General features: G+C 40.9%; 2 protein-coding genes and 2 long non-coding RNA genes across 10 annotated transcripts in view; 2 read left to right on the forward strand and 2 right to left on the reverse strand.

Moving 5' to 3' along the window:
* Window positions 1–16181, reverse strand: part of MTMR7 (myotubularin related protein 7) — a 155384-nt gene extending 139203 nt beyond the window's left edge. Inside the window, exons 1-2 of the mRNA XM_081521626.1 lie at window positions 16021–16181; window positions 6877–6990 (exon numbers count right to left, since the gene is read on the reverse strand). The gene's annotated coding sequence lies outside the window, so the exon portion shown is untranslated. The remainder of the gene's footprint in view (window positions 1–6876; window positions 6991–16020) is intronic.
* On the forward strand, window positions 9766–16098 carry LOC145518081 (uncharacterized). Its single transcript, XR_014062583.1, has 2 exons — window positions 9766–9953; window positions 10638–16098. It is a non-coding gene; the product is annotated as an uncharacterized LOC145518081 (long non-coding RNA).
* A 227-nt stretch (window positions 16182–16408) lies between the features above and the next one.
* The window catches only part of SLC7A2 (solute carrier family 7 member 2), a 72005-nt gene continuing 62131 nt past the window's right edge, over window positions 16409–26282 (forward strand). For 4 of the 7 annotated variants that reach the window (XM_081521618.1, XM_081521619.1, XM_081521620.1 and 1 more), the window contains exon 1: window positions 16409–16516. Coding sequence is in view for 3 of the 7 variants with exons in the window: in XM_081521616.1 (XP_081377742.1) it covers window positions 16844–16945 (102 nt within the window). In the remaining 4 variants the exon portion in view is untranslated. Of the gene's footprint in view, window positions 16946–26282 lie in introns of all 7 variants that reach the window. The other 3 variants (XM_081521616.1, XM_081521622.1, XM_081521617.1) reach the window with 2 other exon arrangements.
* LOC145518082 (uncharacterized) lies at window positions 23105–26268 on the reverse strand. The gene is made up of 2 exons (XR_014062584.1): window positions 25001–26268; window positions 23105–24542 (listed from the first exon to the last, which is right to left on the reverse strand). It is a non-coding gene; the product is annotated as an uncharacterized LOC145518082 (long non-coding RNA).

The raw sequence follows: 26282 nt of genomic DNA on the forward strand, positions 1-26282 counted from the left end.
TTTGTATACTATTCTCTATGAACCTCACCTAACCATAGAGATATAACCTAACCTCTCCTAACCATTGAGAAGATTTTGAGTCCCTTTGCTATTGCTAAGTCACCTCAGTCGTGTCCGACTCTGTGCGACCCCATAGATGGCAGCCCAGCAGGCTCTGCCGTCCCTGGGATTCTCCAGGCAAGAACACTGGAGTGGGTTGCCATTTCCTTCTCCAATGCATGAAAGTGAAAAGTGAAAGTGAAGTCACTCAGTCATGTCTGACTCTTAGCGACCCCATGGACTGCAGCCTACCAGGCTCCTCCATCCATGGGATTTTCCAGGCAAGAGTACTGGAGTGGGGTGCCATTGCCTTCTCCGTTAGAGAGAAATTAAGTAGTATATTGGAGATGGATAAAGCAATGTCCAAAAACTAGTCTTTTTCTAAATAATGTACCCCTTGAACTGGGTTGGCCAAAAAGTTCATTTGAGTTTTTCCATTATGGTGGTGCCAGTGGTAAAGAATCCACCTGCCAATGCAGGAGACGCAAGTGATGCAGGTTCGATCCCTGGGTCGGGAAGATCCTCTGTGGTAGGCAATGGCAACCCACTCCAATATTCTTGCCTGGAAGATTCCATGGACAGAGGACTGTCAGTGGGCTACAGTCCACAGTGGTGCAGAGTCGGGAATGACAGAGCACTTATGGAAAAACCCAGATGAACCTTTTGGCCAGCCCGATACTTTATCTTTTGTGTTTGTACAGGCTTATGACACATTTCACCTAGTTGACAAATGGTTTTGACAAACGCCAGTCATTGTCTTGCTGTCTCTCCACCTCCACTCACATCTCTGTTTGAAATCACAAGGTTATAGGACAAGTTGTCCTAAGCATTGAAATCCTGTATTTGTCTAGTGGTGAAGCGTTTTTGAGTTAAGTACTGTTCTCCTGCCAACTGCTTCAGCCTTGACCAATGGACACCTGCCCCCTTCATTACAAGACCAGTGATGCATTAGTGGTAGAACTCTCCTGACATTTATATTCTTCCCTGGAGTGGAGACATCGCTGGACTATGGAATTCCGGAGAACTCTCTTTTATTACATATAGGCACAATCATGGGATTTGAGAAGCAAAATTACAGTGAAAAAATTATAACATTCAGATGGGGTATCCCCTGCCCTTCCCCAACTCTACCACTAATAGGGTTATGGATTTAGGGAAAGACCTTTAAATTACCTAGGTCCCTATTTCCTTTTGTGAAAAATGAAATAGCTGTGCTGGGTCATGCCAGAAACCCACCTCACCTCTAGCTTTCAATGGCTCTATGAGAACAGCAGAGTTTACCAGTGGACAGAAAGAGTACTGAATAGCTGAAATATTTTTGAGTAGCAAAAATAAAAATCCCAGGTTCCCCACTGTCCTGTGATGCACTGAGCTGCCATTTGCTTTCTTTTCTTGGAGGCAATAGTAGAGCAAAAGCATAAAAATAATCTTAGGAAGTTATCTAACTCATGTTTGGGAATATCCTCTTACCTTCTCACATAGGCTTGCATGCGTGTGTACTAAATTGCTTCAGTTGTGTCTGACTCTTTGGGACCCCATGGATTGTAGCCCACCAGGCTCACTGTCCATGGGATTCTCCAGGGAAGAATATTGGAGTGGGTTTCCATTTCCTTCTCCAGGGGATCTTCTTGACCCAGGGATCAAACCTGAGTCTCCTGTGTCTCCTGCATTGCAGGCAGTTTATTTACCACTGAACCACTGGGGAAGCCCTTCTCACATAGGCACATACTTGCAAATGTGTTGAAAATGTTGCAGATTTCATTTGTCACCAGTGAAGTTCAATGTGAGAGGATGGGTCAGGAAAAAATGTTTTTACAGGCTTTTCTTCTTCGATGATTATAGTTCTTCTTACAATAAACCCTAAAAATGGATGGGCTGTCCAAGAACAGTTTATTTAAAAATAATTTAAACATATAATTCCGAGTCATAAGTATAGAAAGAGAACACAGTACACCAGCATGAATACAGACTATCAACCAGTATGTGTTGGGACAAAGGAATCTGAAAGGTAATTTTGTATAAGCAGCTACAAAAGAGAAGTGAATAAGAAAGATAACTGAAGAATATCTCAAAATGTTTTTATTAGACTAATGATCTCAACACCACTAGTTCCCAGGACACTGTTTATCATAAAACATTGTCCAAGAGTAACAGAAAGCCATGAAAGCTCTCATACCATCAAAAAAAAAAAAAAAAAAAAATTCAATGACACCTCTGGTGAAGCTATTTCCAGAACAAGCACAAAATACTACCTTCTAGTATAAAATTGATTTGTTTTATTGCTAAAGATGGAGAACACACTAAAAGATACTAAAAGTTGTACTTTTGGAGAGAAAAACATAGGCAAGCCTCACAGATATGTCAACAACCCTAGAAAACTAGTCACAAAATTGAAGGCAAATCTTATGCTCAGAGAGAAAACAGAATTAGCTCCTCCCCAAATCTCTTTACTAAATGACACCAGTGGAAGGCAAATATTACCAAGGCACTGTATCATGTGTGTGTGTGTTAGTTGCTCAGTTGTGTCCCACTCTTTGCGACGCCATGGAGGTCCTCTGTAGCACCCCAGGGTCCTCTGTCCATGGAATTCTCTAGGCAAGAACACTGGAGTGTGTTGCCATTTCCTTCTCCACACTGTATCATAGTCAAGGGTTAAGTTCAATAGGGTAAAATGAAGGCAAAGGAAAAACGTTCTCCTTGGAAATCTCTCTGGATGGTGGTATTGGGATGCCAAGAGTCACCATGTAGGAGACAAACTATCTCTTACCTATTTCAAGATCCATTTTCCTCCAACACTGGAAGAGATCTCTGCTTTGGTTGGCAATGGGTGAGTTACTGGATTGCAATTAGAGACCATGTTGTACAAAGTATATGTACCTTCAAGCCACAGAGTCCTACTTGGTGCAGTGAAATGACAGATATGTGGGATCTGAGAGCGGCCAAGGAATAGCAAACAGAATCATAGCTCCTGTCTCATGCTTAACTGGGGGCGTAAGCATATTGAGTAGAAGAACAGATTGAAGTGGACTATGTACTACATTTACTCAGCAGAATTAAGTTCCAGGACAGTCATGAATTAAGATGCAAGACACTCCTGCCCATGGACGTCAGTCAACATCATGGCCCCCTTTTAGAGTAGGGGCTACTCAGAGGCTAGATGATAAATGAAGTCTGGAGTCCTGGGCCAAGTCCACCTCAAAGGAAATTCAGTGCCTCTTTGGGACACCCAAGTAGAAATGTCTGTGTAGCCCAAGGACATCATCAAAATGACTATGCTTAGAGCTGGCAGAACCTCAGCTCACATGAGTTCTTCAGCCTGCAGAGCAAACGATCTGTTAAGAAAAGCCAAGGGGAGGTCTCCTGAAAATGCCTCCACTGGCCATGAAAAGAAATCAAGAACAATGTCATGTCTTGGTAGGATGCAGGGACTGTGAGCCCCTTTATAACTGCATTTAAATAATAATAATTTAAAAAACGCTTTTATTTATTTATTATTTTTTGGCCTCACTGCACAGCGTGTGGGATCTTAGTTCCCTGACCAGGGTTGGGAACGCACGGCCCCTGCAGTGGAAGAGAGGAGTTTTAGCCACTGGGCCACCACGGAAGTCCCCTGCCTCCTGTTTTAATTTAAAGAAGTTAGCCTGCAACAGTGTCCATGTTTAAGATATACAAAGCCTGGTAATGAGTTGGGAATTTGTGCTTCCTGTTCGCTTTGCCTGTGCTGGGTCCCAGCCCCTGGAAGGAGAGGGCTCCTTCTACAAGGGGACAGAGCAAGGTTCCCCTGGACCTTAAGGGACATCTTCTCCCTTGTCATTTTCAGTTTCGTATTCCAGATGACCAATAAGCAAAGAAAGAAACGCTGATCAATATGAGCATCCAGGGTTGTTACGACATCATGAGGACTGAGACGACGAGGTCCTGCGCGTGCTTTTGTACAGGCATGTAGCCTGCTTGCCTGTGTTCTAGGTGAGTTAATAGCCCCCAGGAAAAGCCCTGCATCCAAGTTGATGGAATTGATGTGTAAATATCCCACTTCCCTCTCCCTCAGCAAGAGAATTGTGCGACACATTATCTATACGGTCTCCCAAAGGGCTAAGCGCCACTTGTCAACATAGTGCTTTTGATAACACCTTTAATTAGCTTCCTTCCCTCCTCGGTCTTAATTCCCTATTACCTTATTCCTCCCAAATAAATTCCTTGCAGTCAAATCCTTGTCTCATGTTGGTTTCTGAGAAAATCCAAACTTGGGTGGAGTCTTTGAAAATTGTTTTTTCTTGAGAGACATATTCATAACACTTAAAAAATACCATCAAAGTAGTCTATGGCCATGCGCACGAAGTTAACACACATTACAAATAATGTTCTCATTATTTGCGTGTTCGTAATTGTGACCCAAAGGTGTAAGAAAATTTCATCTGCATTGTTCCTTTAAGGATCTAGGAAGTTGTACACCGATTTGAAAAAAATTTTTTAAATGGTTACTTACAATTATATAGACATGCATGCGCACTTTAAATTTGGGTACTTAAGCAGATAAAGTTCTGCTCTTTGAGAATCATACCTACACAGAACAGCTTGTTTATCCCTTGAATCCTCACTGGGTCTGTTTTAAGGCTGTGTAAATTGTGCTTTGCCTGAATCCCAAGGATGCTTGTCACATTGTTGTTCACCAGGATGGTACCTCTTGGGGTCATGCAGGCCACGACTGGCCAGACTTCATGGATATAAAACAGACAATTGTGAAATGAATGTTTACCCCCTTGGAGATGACTGCCAAACTTTCTTAAAAATAAAGCGATGTGAAACAGCCTATCAAATTGAACCCCAACCCCCTAAAAAGAAATGTTACATTGTGGATGTTGAAGTTATTTTTATTCAACGCAGTGTTCATCGTCCTAGTTGCTTTAGCTAATGCTGGAATGTACTTCTTGAATCATATTCTAAATGAGTATCCTCTATGATTCTATATGCGCCTCACAGTCTAATCACGTTGGAACTAGATAAAGGGGCACTGTCAAGTTCAATTTAGCCAAGATTACCTCCTCAACAATACTTCAAAGATTTTATTCACTTTAATTCATACAGGAGGATTAGAATACGCACTCAGTTAAAAAAGATTCCTTTGCAATTCTGATGACCGTGCACAATCTTATTGCTAATAAACTCCTCTGTATAGTTTCCCACAAGAACAAGTGGAGTTTCTCATGGGAAATATGCTTATGTAACTTTTTGAAAGAAATTTACATTGAACTTTGTATTTGTTTAAAAGACAACAAATGTGCAACAGTACCTTAAAGGGAATACCATCCTGGGATAGTACAGAAAATTAAATATTCACTATGCCTACAGTCAATGTGGTTTAAAAAATAATTTTAATAAATAATTTCAATTTACTGCCCTGTTATATAAGTAACCTTTCAAACAGATGTTGAAAATTGGCAGTCCTACCTGGGGACTAATTGAGCCTGTATTTGTGTGTTGCCTATCTGACTCAGAGTGTAAATTTTAAAAAAAAAATTTCTTTTATGATTTTTAATGATTATTGCTATTTATGTATGTATGTATATATTTATGGCCACACCGCTCAGATGCGAAATCTTAGTTTTCCAGTCAGGGATAGAACCTGTACTCTCCACACTGGAAGCAGGGAGTCTTCACCACGGAACCATCAGCAAAGTCCCCAGTGTTTAAATTTTTGTACTTGAATGCTTTCTCAGTTCTATAGCCTCCCTCTCCCTACCTCACTATTGTCTGATGCCCAACTAGATTCAAAGTTTGATTTCACCTGCCTGGCCTTGCTGGGGGGCTGAGATTGCAGCTTTAGATGTGGAGACCCAGAAGATTTTCCTAAGACCCATTCTGGGATGCGTTTAGTAGCAAACGGGAATATATTTTCATATCCTTTTAAGCATTATCACTTACTTTCATAGACTGTGACGTTGAGAGTTTAAAATGAAAGTGTCGTAATTTCAAAATTTTCTCCATCTCTCCTGTTTTTCTGTTGCTATTTATTTTTTGTACTGAGTTCCCCTGAACTGTAGGAAGACTAGAAAGAAGGTCGACACAGAGGCCACAGAAGGGAAAGCTGTATAAGCAGCAAGCTGAGGTCCTTTCAGTCACTGAATGGGTCACAGTCTGGTCATCAGCGCTGCTGACACAGGGAAGATAGCACCAAAGACAGAACAATTGTTGAAAGACTGTGTGGACAGATATTTGGCTTAAAAGCATCGGTTATTTAAAACTTTGTTTCAGTGTAATATTAAAGATAATGCTACATTACATTGTTTATATGTGTAACCCAAGAAATAAGAGTTAGAGTTTAAACTTTCAATTGTTTTTGGAATGGAATTTTAGACTGATGGGGTATGAACCATGCAAAACTTTAATGAGTGACTAAACTTGTTCACAGTGTTTTTGCTTACCTGTGTATCTCCTCACAATCTTTTGGAGAATATATTATATTATTTTACAGGAAAAAGAAAGCTAAAAAATGAAATTGAGAACTTTTTGCTCAAAATCATACATTTAGCTACCTTAGCAACCAGTAGGATTAGTCTGTGTTTTTTAACTGCACATCTGTATGCAATTGTTTCTTCTCAGTACATGATTGCTTCCCCAGCACTACATTTTGGGAAGGATGAAAACCCAGGCAGAACTGAAGTGTCTTCCAGATTAAGCCAGGATCCTACTCAGGTTTAGCCTGGCTATAAAAACGCTCTCTCAAGATCCCAAATCACAAAAGGGCACTTTCTTCTGAAGTTTCTGAACAAAATGCACAGTTGCCCGGCCTGGTGTGGTCAGATCTGATAGTAAGACTAGGGAAGAAACCACTCTGACCTGAGGAAGAAGCCAGGTGTTCGTCCTGGGACGGAAGAAACCAGCATTGACTTGTCAGGAGGAAACTTGGCCGTGCCAGACTGCGCATCATTAAAACAGACTCCACCTCTCTGTCTAGGACACAAGAGGTTAAAAAAAAAAAAAAAACTGCTTAATTTGCTGAGAGATGTCAATTCGTGCCAATCCAAACATAAAAGTAAAACAGTTGGGAGATTTAAAACTATCCTCTCTGAAGTTCTCCTCCCCTGAGGTCTTTAGGACCAATTCATAGAGCATTTGAAGGGATGGGTCTTTTAAGGGATAGAGCCCAAGCCAGATAGTAAGACATCAAAGTCATGCTAAGCAAGGAATCAACTGTTCCTCTCCCTTCCCTCCCAGCACCAGAGGTTAATTTGCTTTTCATTGTTTGATCTCAAAGTATTTATTTATTTATTTATTTTTTGATGTGGACTATTTTTAAAGTCTTTATTGAATTTGTTACAACATTGCTTCTGTTGTGGCTCAGATGGTAAAGAATCTGCCTGCAATGCAGGAGCCCCAGGTTTGATTCCTGTGGGAAGATCCCCTGGAATAGGAAATGGCAACCCACTCCAGTATTCTTGCCTGGAGATTCCCATGGACAGAGGAGCCTGGTGGGCTACAGTTGATAGGGTCACAAAGAGTTGGTCACAACTGAGCGACTAACACTTTCACTTTTTCACTGCTTCTGTTTTCTGTTTTGTTTTATTGCTCACAAGGCATGTGGGATCAAACCTGCCTCCCCTGAAGGTGAAGTCTTAACCACTGGACCTGCAAGGAAGTTCCAGTATTTAATTTTTTGATGAGGCTACACAGAAGCCCTGTAAGGTGCTAGACAGTAACATTTTCCACATGAGTATTTTAAGACCCAAATTTTGCAACTTGGAATTCACAGCACTCTGCAAGAAGTTGTTGCTGAGTGGAAGTGAGATATTTTTTCAGACTTGTGCAAGAACTTTTGGGGATAGGTGATTCCATAGTAGCTAAGCTTGATGAATACATGGCATAGAGGATTTGACATGAAAGGTTTCAGGTCAATATTTTCAAAGTTCAAACCTATCAGCTACCCATTCACCACTGTGGCTTCATTCCTTTGGAACCAGAAGGCTTCTTAATCATGTAACCAACCCTTTTACTGCCAGAACTTGGAACTGAATCTGCTGCTTGAATGATACCCTTTAGCTATCAGGCCTTGAGAACAAGCATGGGACTTCTAATGGCCCTGGAAGGGACTCAGGAGGAAGGGCCAGAGAACTGACTCAGATGAGTAGGCTCCAATGAGGAAGTAAGGCTGCCTGCAAGTAAGACTTATTCTATTGCCAATTTTTAGAACTGAAGTATCCTTCCTCTGTTTGATTGGGTGTATCCAGTGACATATTTTTAAAATGAAAGTTGAATGAACTTAACATAAGGAACTGTGACCCCCTAGGACATCACAAAACCAAGGCTAAGAAACACTGCTGTGACCACAGCAAGCAACCACATTCCTTTTCAACACCATTGCACCATCTCTGTCATTTTGTAATAGAAATGACTAGGGACCAAAAAGAAAAACAAAGTCAGAGCCTGGAAGATGGCAGAGTAAGTAAAATGAACCAACCATCCCAGTTTTCCTGGGACTGAAGGGTTTCCTGGGATGTGGTACTTTTGTGCTAAAACTGAAATGGTGGTGGTTTAGTGGCTCAGTCCTGTGTAACTCTTTGCAACCCCAAAGACTGTAACCCGCAAGTTGTTGCTGAGTGGAAATTGGAATTAAGATTTTTTTTTCAGACTTGTGCAGGAACTTTTGGGGGTGGGTGATTCTACAGTAGCTCCTCTGTCCATGGGATTTCCCAGGCAAGAATACTGGAGTGGGCTGCCATTTCCTTCTCTATAAGATCTTTCCAACCCAGGAACTGAACCCGTGTCTCCTGCATTGCAGGTAGATTCTTTACCGCTGGGTCACCAGGGAAGCCCTGAAACTGAAATGCTCCTAGGCAAATCAGAATTGCTGGCCAACCTAGTCAGGTGACAGTTTAAATAAACACAGAGTTCTGTTCTTTACTTGGCTCAGACCCTTCTTTCAAAGTTTTCTCTGGTTCAGGAGAATGTTTCCTCAGCAAAAACACCATGTTATACCCCTGTCCCAGGCATACACTTGCAGCATGCTTTCTGAAAAAAGGAAAGGCAGAGTAAATCTGGCTGGCAACACGCATGTATCTCTTTTTTTTTCTTTTTTTTTTTTTTTTAGCTTCAAGTCCTGAATATGTTAAAACCTGGAAGAAAGCAGTGGGACAGAGATTGATGAAAAGCAGGCAAGAAGTCATTCTAGAGGTGATTGAGCACATGCATAGAGGCACAGGAGATAGGACCACTGGAGTCCCTTCCAGGGCATGGCACTCAGCCCAGATAATGGCTGTTTTTTTTTTTTTTTTTTTTAACGTGAACCATTTAAAGACTCTTTTTGAATTTGTTACAATATTGCTTCTACTTTCTGTTTTGGTTGTTTGGCCATGAAGAACATGGGATCCTAGCTCCCCTACCAGGGATCGAACCCGTATCCTCTGCATTGAAAGGCAAAGTCTTAACCACTGGACTACCAAGGGAAGTCCCAATGGTCTACACATTTACCCCAGGCATACTCAGTGCTTTCCCACCTCTTCTGTCCCAGAATGCCTTTCTCTTTCTTCCACAGCTGCAGAAAAATAATTCCTCTGTCCTTCAAGCATCTTTTGAAATTCTGCTTCTTCAGAAAAGGTACTCCTGACCACTTCTCTCCTTTAAGCTTCCACAGGGCTAATTTTCCTCTTCAGTCATTTGGTGTTTGTCCACTGGTTGTGTTAATAATTGATTTTCAATGTCTTATCCCCCTACCTGTCTTGTGAAATGGTGGATTATTCTTTTCCTTTTTCTTTTTTTTTAATCTGTTGCATCTTGCTTAGCCCAGAATCGGATTGTCAATTGTCTGAAGCTATGCTATCCAGTAGGAGAAGGCAATGGCAACCCACTCCAGTACTCTTGCCTGGAAAAATCCCATGGACGGAGGAGCCTGGTAGGCTGCAGTCCATGGGGTCGCAAGAGTCAGACACGACTGAGTAACTTTACTTTCACTTTTCCCTTTCATGCCTTGGAGAAGGAAATGGCAACCCACTCCAGTGTTCTTGCCTGGAGAATCCCAGGGACAGAGGAGCCTGGTGGGCTGCCGTCTATGGGGTCGCACACAGTCGGACACAACAAAAGTGACTTAGCAGCAGCAGCAGCAGCATGCCGTCCAGTAAAATGTAATGTGAGCTGCATTTGTAATTTAGCATTTTCTAGCAGTCACATGGGAAAGACATCAAAAGAAACAGATGAAAGTAATTCTAATGATGTATATTATCCAGCCCAATCAATATACACCAAAAAAGATTTCAACATGCTCAGTTCAGTTCAGTTCAGTCATTCAGTGGTGTCTGACTCTTTGCGACCCCATGAATCGCAGCACATCAGGCCTTCCAGTCCATCACAAACTCTCGGAGTTTCCTCAAACTCATGTCCATTGACTGGTGATGCCATCTAACCATCTCATCCTCTGTCATTCCCTTCTCCTCCCGCCTTCAATCTTTCCCAGGATCAGGGTCTTTTCCAATGAGTCAGTTCTTCGCATCAGGTGGCCAAAGTATTGGAGTTTCAGCTTCAGCATCAGTCCTTCCAATGAATATTCAGGGCTGATTTCCTTTAGGATGGACTAGTTGGATCTCCTTGCTGTCCAAGGGACTCTCAAGAGTCTTCTCCAACTCCACAGTTCAAAAGCATCAATTCTTCGGTGCTCAGCTTTCTTTGGAGTCTAACTCTTACATCCATACATGACTACTGGAAAAACCATAGCTTTGACTACACAGACCACTGTTGGCCAAGTAATGTCTCTGCTTTTTAATATGCTGTCTAGGTTGGTCATAGCTTTTCTTTCAAGGAGCAAGTGTCCTTTGATTTCATGGCTGCAGTCACCTTCTGCAGTGATTTTGGAGCCCCCCAAAATAAAGCCTGTCACTGTTTCCATTGTTTCCCCATCTATTTCCCATTAAGTGATGGGACCGGATGCCATGATCTTTGTTTTCTGAATGTTGAGAAAGCCAACTTTTTCACGCTCCTCTTTCACTTTCATCAAGAGGCTCTTTAGTTCTTCTTCACTTTCTGCCATAAGGGTGATATCATCTGCATATCTGAGGTTATTGATATTTCTCCTGGCAATCTTGATTCCAGCTTGTGTTTCTTCCAGCCCAGCGTTTCTCATGATGTACTCTGCATATAAGTTAAATAAGCAGGGTGACAATATACAGCCTTGACGTACTCCTTTCCCAATTTGGAACCAGTCTGTTGTTCCATGTCCACTTCTAACTGTTGCTTCTTGGCCTGCATACTCATTTCTCAGGAGGCAGGTCAGGTGGTCTGGTATTCCCATCTCTTGAAGAATTTTCCAGTTTGTTGTGATCGACACAGTCAAAGGCTTTAGTGTAGTCAATAAAGCAGAATAGATGTTTTTCTGGAACTCCCTTGCTTTTTCAATGATCCAGCAGATGTTGGCAATTTGATCTCTGCCTTTTCTAAATCCAACTTGAACATCTGGAAGTTCACGGTTCATGTACTGTTGAAGCCTAGCTTGGAGAGTTTTGAGGATTACTTTGCTAGCGTGTGAGATGAGTGCAATTGTGCTGTAGTTTGAACATTCTTTGGCATTGCCTTTCTTTGGGATTGGAATGAAAACTGACCTCTTCCAGTCCGTGGCCACAGTTGAGTTTTCCAAATTTGCTGGCATATTGAGTCCAGCACTTTCAGAGCATCATCTTTTAGGATTTGAAATAGCTCAACTGGAATTCCATCACATCCACTAGCTTTGTTTGCAGTGATGCTTCCTAAGGCCCACTTGACTTCGCATTCCAGGATGTCTGGCTCTAGGTGAATGATACCTGGGCCGTGAAGATCTTTTTTGTATAGTTCTGTGTATTCTTGTCACTTCTTTTTAATATCTTCTGCTTCTGTTAGGTCGATACTATTTCCCTTTATTGTCCCCATCTTTGCATGAAATGTTCCCTTGGTTTCTCTAATTTTCTTGAAGAGATCTCTAATCTTTCCCATTCTATCATTTTCCTCTATTGCACTGATAACTGAGGAAGGCTTTCTTATCGCTCCTTGCTATTCTTTGGAACTCTGAATTCAAATGGATGTATCTTTGCTTTTCTCCTTTGCCTTTTGCTTCTCTTCTTTTCACAGCTATTTGTAAGGCCTCCTCAGACAACCACTTTGCCTTTTTGCATTTCTTTTTCTTGGGGATAGTCTTGACTCCTGCCTCCTGTACAATGTCGCGAACCTCTGTCCATAGTTCTTCAGGCACTCTGTCTATCAGATCTAATCCCTTGAATCTATTTGTCACTTCCACTGTATAATCATGAGGGATTTGATTGAGGTCATACCTGAATGGTTTAGTGGTTTCCCTACTTTCTTCAATTTAAGTCTGAATTTGGCAATAAGGAGTTCATGATCTGAGCTGCAGTCAGCTCCCGGTCTTGTTTTTGCTGGCTGTATAGAGCTCTTCCATCTTTGGCTGCAAAGAATGTAATCAATCTGATTTTGGTATTGACCATCTGGTGATGTCCATGTGTAGAGTATTCTCTTATGTTGTTGGAAGAGGGTATTCGTGATGACCAGTGCATGTAATCAATTTCAACGTGTAATCAATGTGAAGACAACAATGAATGAGTTGTTTTTACATGATTTTGATTGTACTGTCTTTGAAATTCAGTGTATATTTTACTCTTCTCAATTTACATCTCAGTTTAGACTAACCATTATTCAGGTGCCCAAGTGTACATGTGGCAAGTGGACAGACAGCACGGGTCTACATGGTAAGTTGAGATATTCTGATGGAGTCTTTACGACACAGGAGTTTAACTTGATTCTATAAAGAACGATAAGATACCATGAGTTGCTGAGAAGACTTGATAAGGATAGAGATTAGGGAAACAAGAGATCAAGAGAAAGGATTGTTTCTGTAATACAGAATTGATGGAGGAAGAGTAGTAAAACTTTGTGACTGACGAAACATAAAAAAAGTAAAGGAGAGAGGAGTCAATAAAAATTTAAGGTTATTACCAGGACAATACATAACTTAAAGAGGACCAGGAGAACAGTATGAAGGAACTTGGAGAGAGATATCAGTCTAAGGAAGAGATGGGTTTTTCTCCAATCATATAATTTCAAGTGCTTGCCAGTTCATCTTCCCAGAGAGTTTGGAGCAAAGATGAAAAGCAAGGTGTTGCAAAGTAGCTTTTGGGAGCTATGCCATCAAGCGGGCTGAGCCTTAAAAATGTGTAACAACTAAGATTGTGACGGTGGACAAAGATAAAATGTAGGTGTAGGAAGAAAATGAGATGGTGAGAGCCAAGGGGAAAAACAATTTCAACACAGAAAAGGATAGAAAGCAGGAAAGAACTTGAGGGAGTTGAAAACTGAGAACAGTTCCCTGGACAAGGTTAGGAAGCCATCCCTGGAGCAAATGAGAACCTTTGGCCAGCCTGGAGAAGGATTTACATCAAGTGAACTCTCTCCTGACTGCCTGGTTTTCAATTCTCTGAGCGACAAAATGACTGAAGATGTCTGGGTTAAGAAGTTTGATTTTTCCAGCAGCCACAGTCCCACCAGGAATCCTGGCTGAAGAGAACAGAGACAAGCACAGAACGGGTGGAGCTCTGGGCGATTCTTGAGTAATGGCCAATGTAAAGAAAACCCAGAAACAAGTCAAGCGGCGGGATGCAGGGAAATTCATATGAAGAGCAGTGCAGGGCTAGAAACCATTGTGAAACTGTTATTTGGTCTTTGTTAAAAGACAAGCAGAGAAACACAAATTTAAAAGATCATTTGTCTTATAAGAGCTTATTGTATTTTCCTTCAATATTTTATTGCTTACCTTAAGGGATGGGTAAATACGGAATGTGTTCAGTGGAATGCTGCCTTTAATTTTTCACAAGCTTTTGAAAGGAAAATGGAGAATAACAGTGGCCTGAATCCTGACCCAATACTTTCTTCTCCTTCAAGTCTATTTATTCAATTATAGCACAAGCTTCATTAGCTAGGATCCAACCATTTGAGAAAAAATTGGGGGATTTTAGCTTTTTCTTTGCTGAAATAGCTTGGAGATAATGGAGTCAAAATTAGAACTAATAAGAATCAACTCATTCAGACTTGATAGTTAAAGTAAATCCCTTATTTGTGGGCATGCGATTTATTCTTGAGTTGTATTTGGCAACTGTAAGAGTACAGGGTGTGGAATTTATTCAGCTAGAAAAGTCCCTTGAAATTCCCAGCAATTTCATCAAACCTTTGGAAGACAGCAACCTTGATTACTCTTTCTGCTGAAAATGACTAAGCTGGATTTTCATTCCTAAAGAGGAAGCTTGAAGGATGATAGTGTAAAGTGTTTAGGGTATTCCTCATGGGGTGAGGTACAAGGTGGGTAAAAGAATTACTCAACTAGGAAGCAGATGACAATTCTCTGTTGCAGGAATAGAGTAGTGCCAAAGGAAATGCAAATGAAGATGTCAAAAGAGCTTAGTCTATGACAAATGTTTTGTTACTAAATGTTCTATTCTAATTTCCTGTGTCTCTCAGTCTTACAAACTCATACTAGATCGGTGGATCTTCTATTCTTTTTACACCTAAATACATTGTAACAGTTGAGAAATAACCAAAGACAAGATGTGGGGTTTACAGTTAAATAATTTCAAAGAGGAAAAGGAACATGTTAAGTCAAAACTTCTAGTGTGTCAAGATATTCATCAAACATTATGCTTGTTAGAAAAGACTTGTCGTTTTTGCTTAAAGAGGAAATAGCTTTTATCATTCACACACATGGATACACGTATTGTTTCAGTATCAAAATCTGATGGGCAGGATTAACATGTAAACTCAAAGATTGCTATTCTGACTAAATTCGAAGTTTCTAAATGTTTAAAGAGATTAGTTTATCCCCAATCATTGTTCTGCAACCTAATTACGGACGGTCCCTTTACAATGTTTAAATAAAAATATATGTGGGAATAATCTCATGAATTAAAAAATAGCAACCTCCATTTAAAAAAAAAGATACAAAATTTTAGATTGGGTTCCTCCCCTTTAGAAATTAGACAACTTCTCTTTAGTCTTGAGTCTTCTTCCCTGTGTACAGGGCCTCCTAGCCTTTGTGGGATTGAATGAATTTGGTGCCAGAGGCTATGGATATCATTTTCCTCAAAGTCATTAATCATTACTTGCATAAGGAATTTGTGTTATACCATAGAAAGAAGTTTATATTAACAGAGTCTCAGATAATACTCTTGTAGCCATGTTGCTGTTAAGATTTCCAGTTCTTTAATGGAGTTCTTAACGGCTTTATGAGGTGCATGCGCTTTCATTGAGATTTTGTACATGGATCAGTTTCTGCAGTGAAGCCCTAAACCTTTAATCAGGTAATCTTGGGAACACATGTCTTAAAGAAATTTAGGATGGTTTAGAGTATCACATGAAAAATGTACATGTAATGCACCAATTACATGTCGCAAAAAGTCGGACACAACTCAGCGACTCAACAACAACATCGCATCAAAGTGAATCTGGCACTTTGTCAAAGTGAACATTACTGACAGATGAATAAGATGTTTACCATGATATTAAGCAAAATACGGTGGATCTTTCCATCAAACTGAGAATAATATACACTCACTGTTCAATTCAATCCCAGTGTTTCCTCTTTTTGGATTAAAATTAATAGAGTTTCACACTGTTTCTTTAATCTTATCAGAGACTCCGAAAGTAAACAATAGCGCAGTGTGAGAAACCTTGGCTGTGTAACTGTTATGCTCTTGGAAACAAGTATAGCTTTCTTTTTAGCCCACCTCTAAATCATCTGGACTCCCTATTCATTTTACTGGGATTCTCAAAAGAGCAACTAAACACTGTAATAAACCGTTTACGGTCTCTATTGGCGAAGTAGTGCTGACAAAGCATGCTCATCTGGATTCTTTGTAGTACGGTTATCGTTTTACGTCATTATCATTATTTTCTTATCTGCAAATTCTTCTCAGCATAAAAAGTAAATCGGGTACAAAAATCACACTTTAGAGGAACTCTGCTTACAAGTAGCCTTGGAGATGCCCCTGAGGCTGGGTCCTCCGGGGAAAGCAGGGATTCGCCACCTGGCAGAGCTCGGCGTGCCCAGCTCGCCCGCACCCACCGCCTGAGCCGGGGGCAGAGCGCTCCCCACGTGCCCAGCGCTCGCGGCCGCGGACAGACCCGGCGGCGCTGCGGCCGGACCCGCCCACCTCGCGGATTGGCCACACGGGCGGGCCCGTGCGCGCGCGGGAGGAGGGCTCGGGCGGGGGTCGGCGGGAGCGGGGAAGGGGAGGGGAGGAGAGGGGGCGGTGCCAGCGGGCCAGGCCCCGCCCCCGCGCGGCTACACCCGCGGCGCCCACGTGCCCAGCCCGCTTTCTGCGGCGCAGCGGCCCCGGCGCTTTTCTCCGCGCGCACCGAGAGAGGCGGCAGCCGTTTCTTCAGTCTCCCCGAGCCGTGGGCCCCGATTCGCTCCAGCCTCTCGCCCGCCACCGCCCCCTCGGCGCGGACCTCGCACTGCCCAGTAAGTTGCCAAGTGTCCGGCGGCGCTGAGGGGCCGCCGGCAGGGGCGGGCTGGGCACCGGGGCCCGAGGGGAAGAGCCGAGACGGGGGCGTCCCGGGCCGCGTCCAGCTGCGCGCAGCTGCTGGGAGGCCGCGCTCCGGCTCCTCGGAGACGGGGAGTCCCGGCGCCGCGCTCCGGGCTGCGCCTCGACTCGCGCGGTCCCAGGTGCCGGGGAAGCCGGGGGCTGGCCTAGCGAGGCGACGCTGCGGGTCCCCGTGGCCGCTTGGGTCTCGGGGGTCCCTGGGCACCCCCCTCCCGGGCGGGACGGCCAGGCCTCGCCGGCTCTACATGCTGACGGGTCCCCTGGAGCCTCTCGGGTTACCGACAGGACCCCGCTCGGAGCTATGCAAGTCCGTTCACACCCCGAGCTGCCCGGGACTCGTGGGACAGGTAAAAATGGCCCGTCATGGTGTCCGTTTGGTGCAGTTTTAAACCCTTTTGAGATGGGCTAGACTCTTTCAAACCTATTTCATGCCGTCTTCAGCCTTGAACTCCAAATACCATTCTTGACGTTTTAGGGACTCACTCAGCCTCCGAGTACCCGAGAACTTTGCAACTTTTCAGAGACCGCAGCTTAACGATATTTACATGAAATCCACTTTCAGAGTTATGTGAGTCATTTGAAATGGAAACTACCCAGATTTCAGGAGTAAAAGTTTTCAGGTATCTGAACTCTCAAATTATGCAGAACTGCCTTCAGAAGCGTTTAGGTGACTCGTTTACGACTGGTGATAAGGTTTATCTAGTCGTTTCTCAGAAACGTTCATCCTTTTAACTAGGGACTATCGTCAGATTTTATTCAAGCAGAGCTGTCGGAATCCTGGCGGGGACTTGAGATACGAACTTGGTGTGTCTGTGGCCAGTACCTTAATATTTTTAATTCTTGCTCCAGGCAGTCTTTAAAACTTCTGTCGCTTCTTTCCCCCCTTCAGCATGAATAATAATTATTTCGTCAGGAAACTGCCAACATTGATGCCTGTGGTCTTCTTCTAGAGGATGTACAGAGTAAGAGTATGCTAATTTTGTGTTAATTAGCTTTTCCCTTTTTGTGATACTAAATCCTTTTTTCCTTTCATCGCACTAAAGCTTAACATGAAATGATTTCTTAGTGCAGAAGAACATTACCATTTTTAAATTTCTCCCATGGAAAGTTGCTAGTTGGCTCCTCTGGATGACTGTGTAAGCCACATTATTTATTACGGTTTTTCATTTTCTCCCTTGCTCCTCATTTGGTTTCTGTTCTGTGCCTTGAGTAGGGGAACTTCATTACCTTAAGGCATTTTAATCTTTTGGGGTGTGTGACATGACCTTGGAGACCATGGTGTCTCCAAAGATTTAGTTTGCAGAATCCTTGGCCTCAGTTAACTTAGCCTGTCAGTAAAACCCTTTTGATTCCAAGATTTCTAATCATTATACCTGGATTTAGAGGCTGGAAGGGAAGAGAGGGTAGCTATTGTAGTTCTGAAAGTCTGAAAATACTCTGGAGTTTTTCGTCTTGTATGCTCATATGTTTTTATCATTGGGACATATGTGTCGGAAGAATTTTGAAGTTCTTTTCTTGCTTCCCACTGCAAACCTACTCACCTTCTCCGAGTGGTGGGTGCCTGGTCTCCTTTCTAGAGAGTCCACTTCATTCTCTTCTCTGGCTGCCTTGGGTCATTTATCATTGTTTCTTCTGGCTCTTCTGGCCAGACATGGAGCCTTTTATGGCCATTTCTTCTCTTTTTTTAGCCTTAATTTTTCAGATGGACAGTACCTCTTAATTTTCCTTTGGTGACTTCTCTATTGAGCCTAGTTTCTGTCTTAACTTCTGTTGTTTTGTTATATTTGCTTACTATTCCATATATCCATAGCTATCTCTCTATACATGTATATATTTTTAAAGTGTTCAGAGCCATCTACTGGTTTTATTCTGATGCCCTTCAGTGACTAGCTTTCAGAACAGAACCTTGACAACACCTTGTAGGTTGCTATTTATTATTCCCCCAAACAGAATATGAATACATTGATTTCGTGGACTGGCTACTTGTAGACTACTTACTGCAAAGCATACATTTAGATCAAAAGCAACATTTTCAGTTGAATGTATTTCTGCATATTCACATACTTAGTACCGTGTGTCCATTTGGCTATGTTGTCACCCAACTAAATTCTGAAAAGCTCAGTTAACTAAGATTTTAGTGACATGATGCCACTTGTCTAAATGATTTGAAAACTTAAGTGGTCAACTCATTCCTACACCTTTATCTGAATATTCAAAATCATGTAGATATAGCCTGGATAAGAAAAAGAAAACAATGAAATTGTTCTGTTCATTGTTTTCCATGGTAATAGCTTTTCATTCTACAGCCAGGCACGTAACATGTGCTTCTTATTGTAGAGTGAAAGCCACTGATTTCACTTTAAGAAAGGGTGTTATGTCAGTCTGCAAAGAAAAGTACCGATTCCCTACTCTGTACCAAGCCTTCGACATCCAAAAGTAACATGTAGCTCCAATTTTGGAGGGATACTACAATCATTTTACGTTCTGGAAACTCCCCATTGATGGATTTTAAGAGTAATTTTTAATTTTGTTGTCATTTTATACAAAGTAACAACACCTATAAACAGATGAATTCAGTACTCTCTACACCAGAAAGCAATCAAGGAACACATTCTCTAAAATACGAAGATGATGCTTCTTACTATTCTGTCATCAAAAGTACATGTGCTTTGGTGTTTTTGTTTCATTGGAAGTAACAAATTTGTCCCGACTCATCTTGTATTTTCCTTTCATTGCCTTTCTGGCTATTTTATAAAATCTGGTATCTGTGGAAATGTTGTAGATGCTGCAGACAAAACCAAAGCAACAGTTGGGGATTCAGCTCCACCAGGCTCCACCTAGTTGATCAGGCTCTAACTAACTGACTTAATCAGAACATGATTTACCTTTTAATTTTTTTGTCCAATTTAGTAAAAGCTATTTTATATTAATCTGTGGAAGCAAGCAGTATGCTGTTATTTTTCACGTGCTAATGGACTCTTAAACTTTCAGTGTTTCTGAGAATAGCCTCTGCTGCCATTAAGTTAACCTTCTCATTGGTAAGTACAGTCAGTATTGACTTAAGCTTTGAGTTAATGTGTTTTTTGTTTACAAGTCTGGATTTGAACATGTGGGTCACATTGCTTCTGTTCCTATTTAGAATTTTGTTTTGGATATCTTGCTTCAGAAAAGTCTGGTTCTCTTGTTTTTCTGGGTGTGTATGAATATGAATATTTTGTTGAAAAGTCTTGAAGTTTCTTACATCTAAGGTTGATGTGATGACTTAGTGCTGCAAATGCCATGTATTTAATTTTATGCTATCTCCTTATCCCACCACAAAAATAAATAAATAAAGCCTACATGCCCACACCTATTCTTGTGCTGCATACTGGCACCTCTGTTCAGAACTTGAGTATTGTCGGGGATTCGGCAGTGAGGTGGATGAGATAAGAACATTTTATAACCTTTCTTCCAGGAGCTTGGAAAAAAAAAGAGCCCTGTGTTATATTCATTTTTGGAATAGTTTGTGAACAGTACACAACAAAGAATTTTTATGTTCCTTGTTGATTCTTGCTAGTTTTTCCCACAGTTGTGGGGAAAATTCTTTTCTCTCCTTAGCCCACTCTGGCTTCATCAAAGCTCCCTAAGTCTTCATACAATCATACCTAGTACAATGCTGTTTACACTGTCCAAGCCCACTTCCTTGCAGTGGAGACTTAGTGATCACAGTGGATAGACCTTGATGTCTCCAGGGATGCTGAATAATACTGTAATTAAGATGCTCCCATACTTAAACTGTTGCCCGTCTTTATTTTTTTTCCCAAATTTTACTGGGTCTTTCCATTTAAAAACATATGCTTATCTCTTTAAGAAATCAAATATGACATAAACCTTCAAGCTCACTTTTTGTTCATTCTGCTCCTTTGTGGGCAGAAAGATGTTATGTGGGATTTGTAACATGATCCTAATTAAAAGATAAAAGCTGACTGGTTAGGGTCTTTTCTTGGCTTGACTCTGATACCTAGCTGTCATCTGGTAAATGGTGATAATGATGATAGTCACTAGTGGAATGAATAGTTACTATATATTGAACCATAAGGAAAGAATGGGTTCTCTTTGCATGTTCAACTTTATTTACTGCTTCAATATGAACTTGGAGCAGATTTTCAGAATGCTCTTCAATTTCTACTTTAAAAAAATAACACTAATCTCTAGAATTTGAAATATATTTCAGCGTTGGGGATGGCAAATTATCTCTGTATCACATGCAAAGTTTTTTTTTTCACAGTATGTATGTCCTTTGAATTGTTCTTCCCACAATCCTCATTCATCCTGTCTGGTTTCTTAAAAAAAATAAAAAAAGTATCCACTTGGTGGGGTTTTACTTTTGTGAAACTAGCATGCAAAATTTATATTTTTTAGCAATTGTATGTGCAACCAAATTACTGAATACTGGTTTGATACATAAGGATTCCCTTCGGATAGGAAATATGACTTTGATTCTGAGACTATCCTAGAAGATAATCCATTTGGAGTCTTCCACGATCGGAAGTTAGCTAATCCATTTTGGATGAGTATGTGTTACAAATACGTGTGGCCCAGATCGAGAGTCTGTAGAGAAACAAAGAATAAATCAGTGACTTGGTCCCTGTTCCCTGGGCTTGACCACCACTGAAGGGTTAATATGTACACACACAGTGGGAAGAGAGTGAGCCATGCACAGAGCTGAAGGTATCAGGTGGAGAGGTCTGTTCTAAACTTCTCTTTTTAACAGTATGTGTTGTGATCCTGACATAGACTGAACGCTCCGTGAATTTCAGGTACTATTGTCTTCACCATTACAGTTACTATTATTGCTGTTAAAACCACTGTTGCTCTTCCTCCAGTTACTCCTTGGTGAAACGTGGGTCACTTAGCCTTGAGTTCTGATTGAACATTTATTCACCAACATTTGCTTGAGGGAAAAGGCAATAATACTTAACTAAATCATTTGGCAGAATTGCCTGCCATTTATTACTCTGACACTCAAGAAAGTTGTGATGTTTAACTAAAAATTCAAATTATTCTGGAAGGTCTTAGGGGAAAATTAAAACACATAAGAAGATTATGTTTTAGGTGGAAATTTTGAAGAATAAAATCATTCCAAAAGAGCCGTCAAATTAAGAACATGAGATTATCCTAGTTTCTCACTTTGACAGTTGAGTTGTTCTTTTGGTTAGCTTGGTGCATTTATGACAAACTTAATGAGTTGAAAACCCATAAGGGACCTTGTCAGGAATATAAAGATCACAAGAGGCCTTCAGCCATTGCTCCCACTCTGCTTCTCCTGAAGGAGTCCCTCTGAAGTCCAGGAAAACAGTCCTTGTCTGCAGTTTGGTGTTGGTGTCAGTCTAGGCTTTCAGCTTAGACTGGACGGAGGACTGATAAAAAATGCTGGTAGCTGAAGAGATACTTTTCAGTTCCATGTTAGAGAGGGAAGAGTTCTTTTGTTAAAAGGAAACACATTCAGTTCAGTTCCTATCATTGACCCGGAAGAAGAAAGAATGTTCTAAAAGAAATTGTACAACTGAAAATATATTTATGGTCATCTTTAGCATAGCTCTTGTACTGTACAAAGAGAATTTCTGTGAAGATATGGAACTGGGTACCACTGTTTTACCTTCTGAGTTTCAGACTCTTGTGAATGTACCTTTTCAAAAAAACATCTGATAAATGTTCTTGAGTGGTGGTGGGTGTGTGTGGGGGGGGCAGACAGTTGACTTACATCCTCCATCTAATAGGCAAGTCTTTATTTAAAGGAATCTTGGAGTGAATTTATTTCTCCTTGGTAAAAAATCACTTCACAGAGTTTTTGTTTAATGGACCTCAAATGCTCTGAATTCCTTTAATCATAATTCTTTGTTTACAATACACTTGGTCCTGCCTTTATAGGCTCATGTATGTCCAATAAATATTACCCATTTTAGATTGTTGGGTTGGGTGATGGGTGGAATCTTACTGTATTATGATTTTAAAATAATATATGAATAAATACAATTTTAAATTTCCCCTTAATAAATTAGTAAATAAAGTTTTCACAAATGTGTCCTTTGTGTTTTTCCTTCAAGCAGAGCACATATGTACTGAATGAAATTTTCTTTTCATTCAGAAGGACATCTTTCTTTAGACAGTAATTTTTTTTCTCCTAAAATTCCTTTATATTCACTCTTATAATGTTCCTCATCTTTTGAAGCAAAGGGTACTTATTATTTTTGCAAGGGGTTAGAGTCCACAGGATATTGGCAATTTACTTAGGTGCTTATCCTGATAAAAGTCCACATGAAAACTTCCCTGATATGATGTTCTCTGGGAAAAGCCTGTATCCAAAAATTTCAGACTAACTGTATAGATTTTTTATCTACTTTAATGATCATATTAAACAACATAATTTTATACTTGTATTTCCATATGCCAAGTTTTAAGTGGCCTCTTTAATTCTGTTGTGATTTGAGCAATTGTCTGAGAGATGTTTTTTTTCATGAGGCTGGGGTGAGCTTTGATATTCCATCCTAAGGGCTTATCAGCATTCTAGAGTGTTTGGGACACATTAGGAATTTACCTTTGTCCCAAGGTAGCCTATGCTAGAAAACAAAGTTAAGTTCATCTGGCAAAGTGAGGTTGCTGTTTCAGTTTTTAATTTTTGACATTTTACATTGATCTAGACTTTCAGGAAGGAGTTGATAGAAGGAGTAACAGGCTTCATGCGAGTCTAAAACCTCCTGAGAGTTTTTTTTAAATTAAATGGCCCTGCTGAGTTTTTGCGTGTGTCCCAGCCCCTGGAGTAAGCACTGAGCATGAGCTGTGTGTGAATGTGTCTGAAGAGGTGAGCGCGAGGTGGGCAGGGCTCCTACTTTAGTCTCTGTGGAGCTTCATGGTGTTCAGAGTTACTGCTTTCCTCTCTTGGGCTTTTTAATCTGTATTACAAGGTTACATAGACATATTTGGAGGAGAAATCCAAGGTCATATTCTTTTTTGTAGAATCATATTAATGTTTATGATGTGGGTCCATGCTGTTTATAAGCAGGCTCTGAAACATAACTGTGCAACTCCTGAAAGACTGGACAAGTGAATCAGGTGGGAGAACTAAAGCGATTCAGGTTGAAAAAGCAAAGATTACATTTACTTACTATCTTTTCTAATGAAAGGCTTCATGACAAGTTTCATACAATTTTCATTAACTGTATTTGAACTACTTGCAGTTCTTTGATACATGGAGAAGGAACTCTTCCTTTAATATTCTTTCAGTTCTGATAATGTTTATACTTCCGTAGAAGAAAGAAGAAACCACACATATGCATGTGAAATGCCCCTATCCCGTGAGAGTTCAGGAATCCCTGAGCTTCAACAAGTGGACACCTAGGGTTCCTGGAATCCAGAATAAGAACCCTGAAATTCAGAAGCCATTTCAGCCCCTGGGAAAACTCTCTTAGGAGAGAGCCTTTTGGCATGATGGGGCATTCTTGGTCATACATTCTCCCTTTATTGATATAACATTGCCTGTGGCCTCTGAGAAAGGGCTCAGAGGTCAGGGCGGCCATGGGGAGCTCTGAGCTAAACAGCTTGGACAACAACCCAGTGATGACCATTCCCATGTGTGCCATGGTGGAAGCAGTTCCCTGAACTTGAAGGCATACTTTGGACTTTAATTGTCACCAGCATCAGATTCCTCCAGAATTCTCAGAATTCTTCTCTCCAGTTCTCAAATTCACAGATTTCTGTGGACCAGGACCTATGAACCAGGAAATAAATTTGATTCTAAATTTAGCTCAGATCATTGATGAGTTATAATCATAAATGGGAAGAAAAAAGAATGGATAATTGGATTTCCCTGGTGACTCAGTGGTAAAGAATCTGCCTGTTAATGCAGGGAACACAGGTTTGATCCCTGGTCTGGAAAGATCCCCTGGAGAAGGAAATGGCAACCCACTCCATGGAGAACCCCATGGAGCCTGGCATGCTACAGTCCATGGGGTCGCAGAATTGGACATGACTTATCAACTGAACAACAACAAGAATAATCAGTGCTCTCTTTTCTTATCTAAAATTGTGACACCTTTAGCATGACATTTAAAATCCACCCTTATGGCTCAATATCATTCTGACATGGATCTTCTTGTGGAAACATCTGAAATTTAATAAAGTTATAGTTTAATAGAACTAAAGAGGTCATAATAAAGACATATCACTGTAGAGCCTTGTTAGTTTTCAAAGTATAAAATAACTAACTGAAAACTTTTACTTGTTATATTTGTTTAATAAGGTGCCTATGGGCTTCCCAGGTGGCTCAGTGGTAAAAAATCCATCTGCTAGTGCAGGAGACACAGGAGACGCAGGTTTGATCCCTGGGTGGGGAAGATCCCCTGGAGAAGGAAATGGCAACCCACTCCAGTATTCTTGCCTGGGGTATCCCATGGACAGAGGAGTCTGGCGGGCTACCGTCTATGGGGTCACAAAAAAGTCAGACACAACGGAGCAATTGAATGTGCGTGCATACATACACACACACACACTCGCTCTAAATAGTAGCAAAGCAGAGTGAAGAATTTTTAAGTTGGTTTCTGTATAGAAATGCTTATCTTTTGCAAAACTTGCTTTGTAAGTGGTTCAGGTCTTTAATGTTTTGTTGCTAAAATCCCTCTTTTAAATGCATTACACTTGTGACACAGTGGTTGTGTAGGAGGAGTAGGATTTGTGTGCAGTGTTCATCAAGAAAATAGCACAAAGTGCATTTCCAGGCCGTGGAGAAACAGTGTGGTGGGTGTTGATAAAATTTATAGTACTAGAGCTTTGAGAACATCTCCTGGGCTGGAGCCTGTTGTAAACTCTCTGAAAACTTAGAATTTCACCTTTTTTAAAAAATTAGTTTTTCATTAGATGATCATACACGATTAAGGCACAGCATCTTAGAAGTTTGGTTCAATCACTGTGAAGATGGTGAGACACTCTTGTGATAGTGAGTTTTGTATTCTATACTCTAAACTTAACAGGACACTGAAAGCTGTCTTGTGGGCAGTTTCTGAAGCTTTGGAAGGAAAGCTTGGTTTCCTTTGGTTTCATCTCCCATTCCGCAGGTCATGGACAGTTACTGAGTTCCTTGCTCTCTGTATGTGCCAAGCACAGTACTAGGCAGATTCAGAAGGGTAGTAAGCTCCTGAGAATGACATTTTAGAACTCTTCTTTTAATAGTTTTTAAGAGACTGAGATCTTAAGAGTTGTAACTTATCTGAGGTCAAAACTGCTAGGGGCAGAGTCAAGACTTGATTTCGAGTGTCTTGACTTAACAAAAGCACTGATTTCTATCAGGGTGTCCTGCTTTCATAAGAGCAAGTCATAATCACTATAATACACTAAGGTCTTAGGAATTTTGTAAATGGGGATCAAAATGCAATTTTAACTTAAAAGTTTTTATATGTTGAAATTTCTTGGAAATGAACATTTTGATAAGACATTTTAGTAATAGTGATCAGTTTATGATGTGAACAGCTTTGTTAAGTAGTGTATTTTAGCCCCCAAATGTAATCTTAACCTGAAAATAAAAAGACTACACAGGGGTTTTCAGCCATCTCATCATTAGGATTTTTGCCTCGTAAGTGGTGCTTTTTAAACAAGTTCTGTTTGGAGTGCTGTTCTGCTATCTTAAAAAAAAAAAAAACTTGTTTGGATTTT

The sequence above is a fragment of the Giraffa tippelskirchi genome, chromosome 8, assembly GCF_054371585.1.
Source record: "Giraffa tippelskirchi isolate mGirTip1 chromosome 8, T2T-mGirTip1v1.2.pri, whole genome shotgun sequence".
Taxonomy (NCBI): Eukaryota; Metazoa; Chordata; class Mammalia; order Artiodactyla; family Giraffidae; genus Giraffa; species Giraffa tippelskirchi.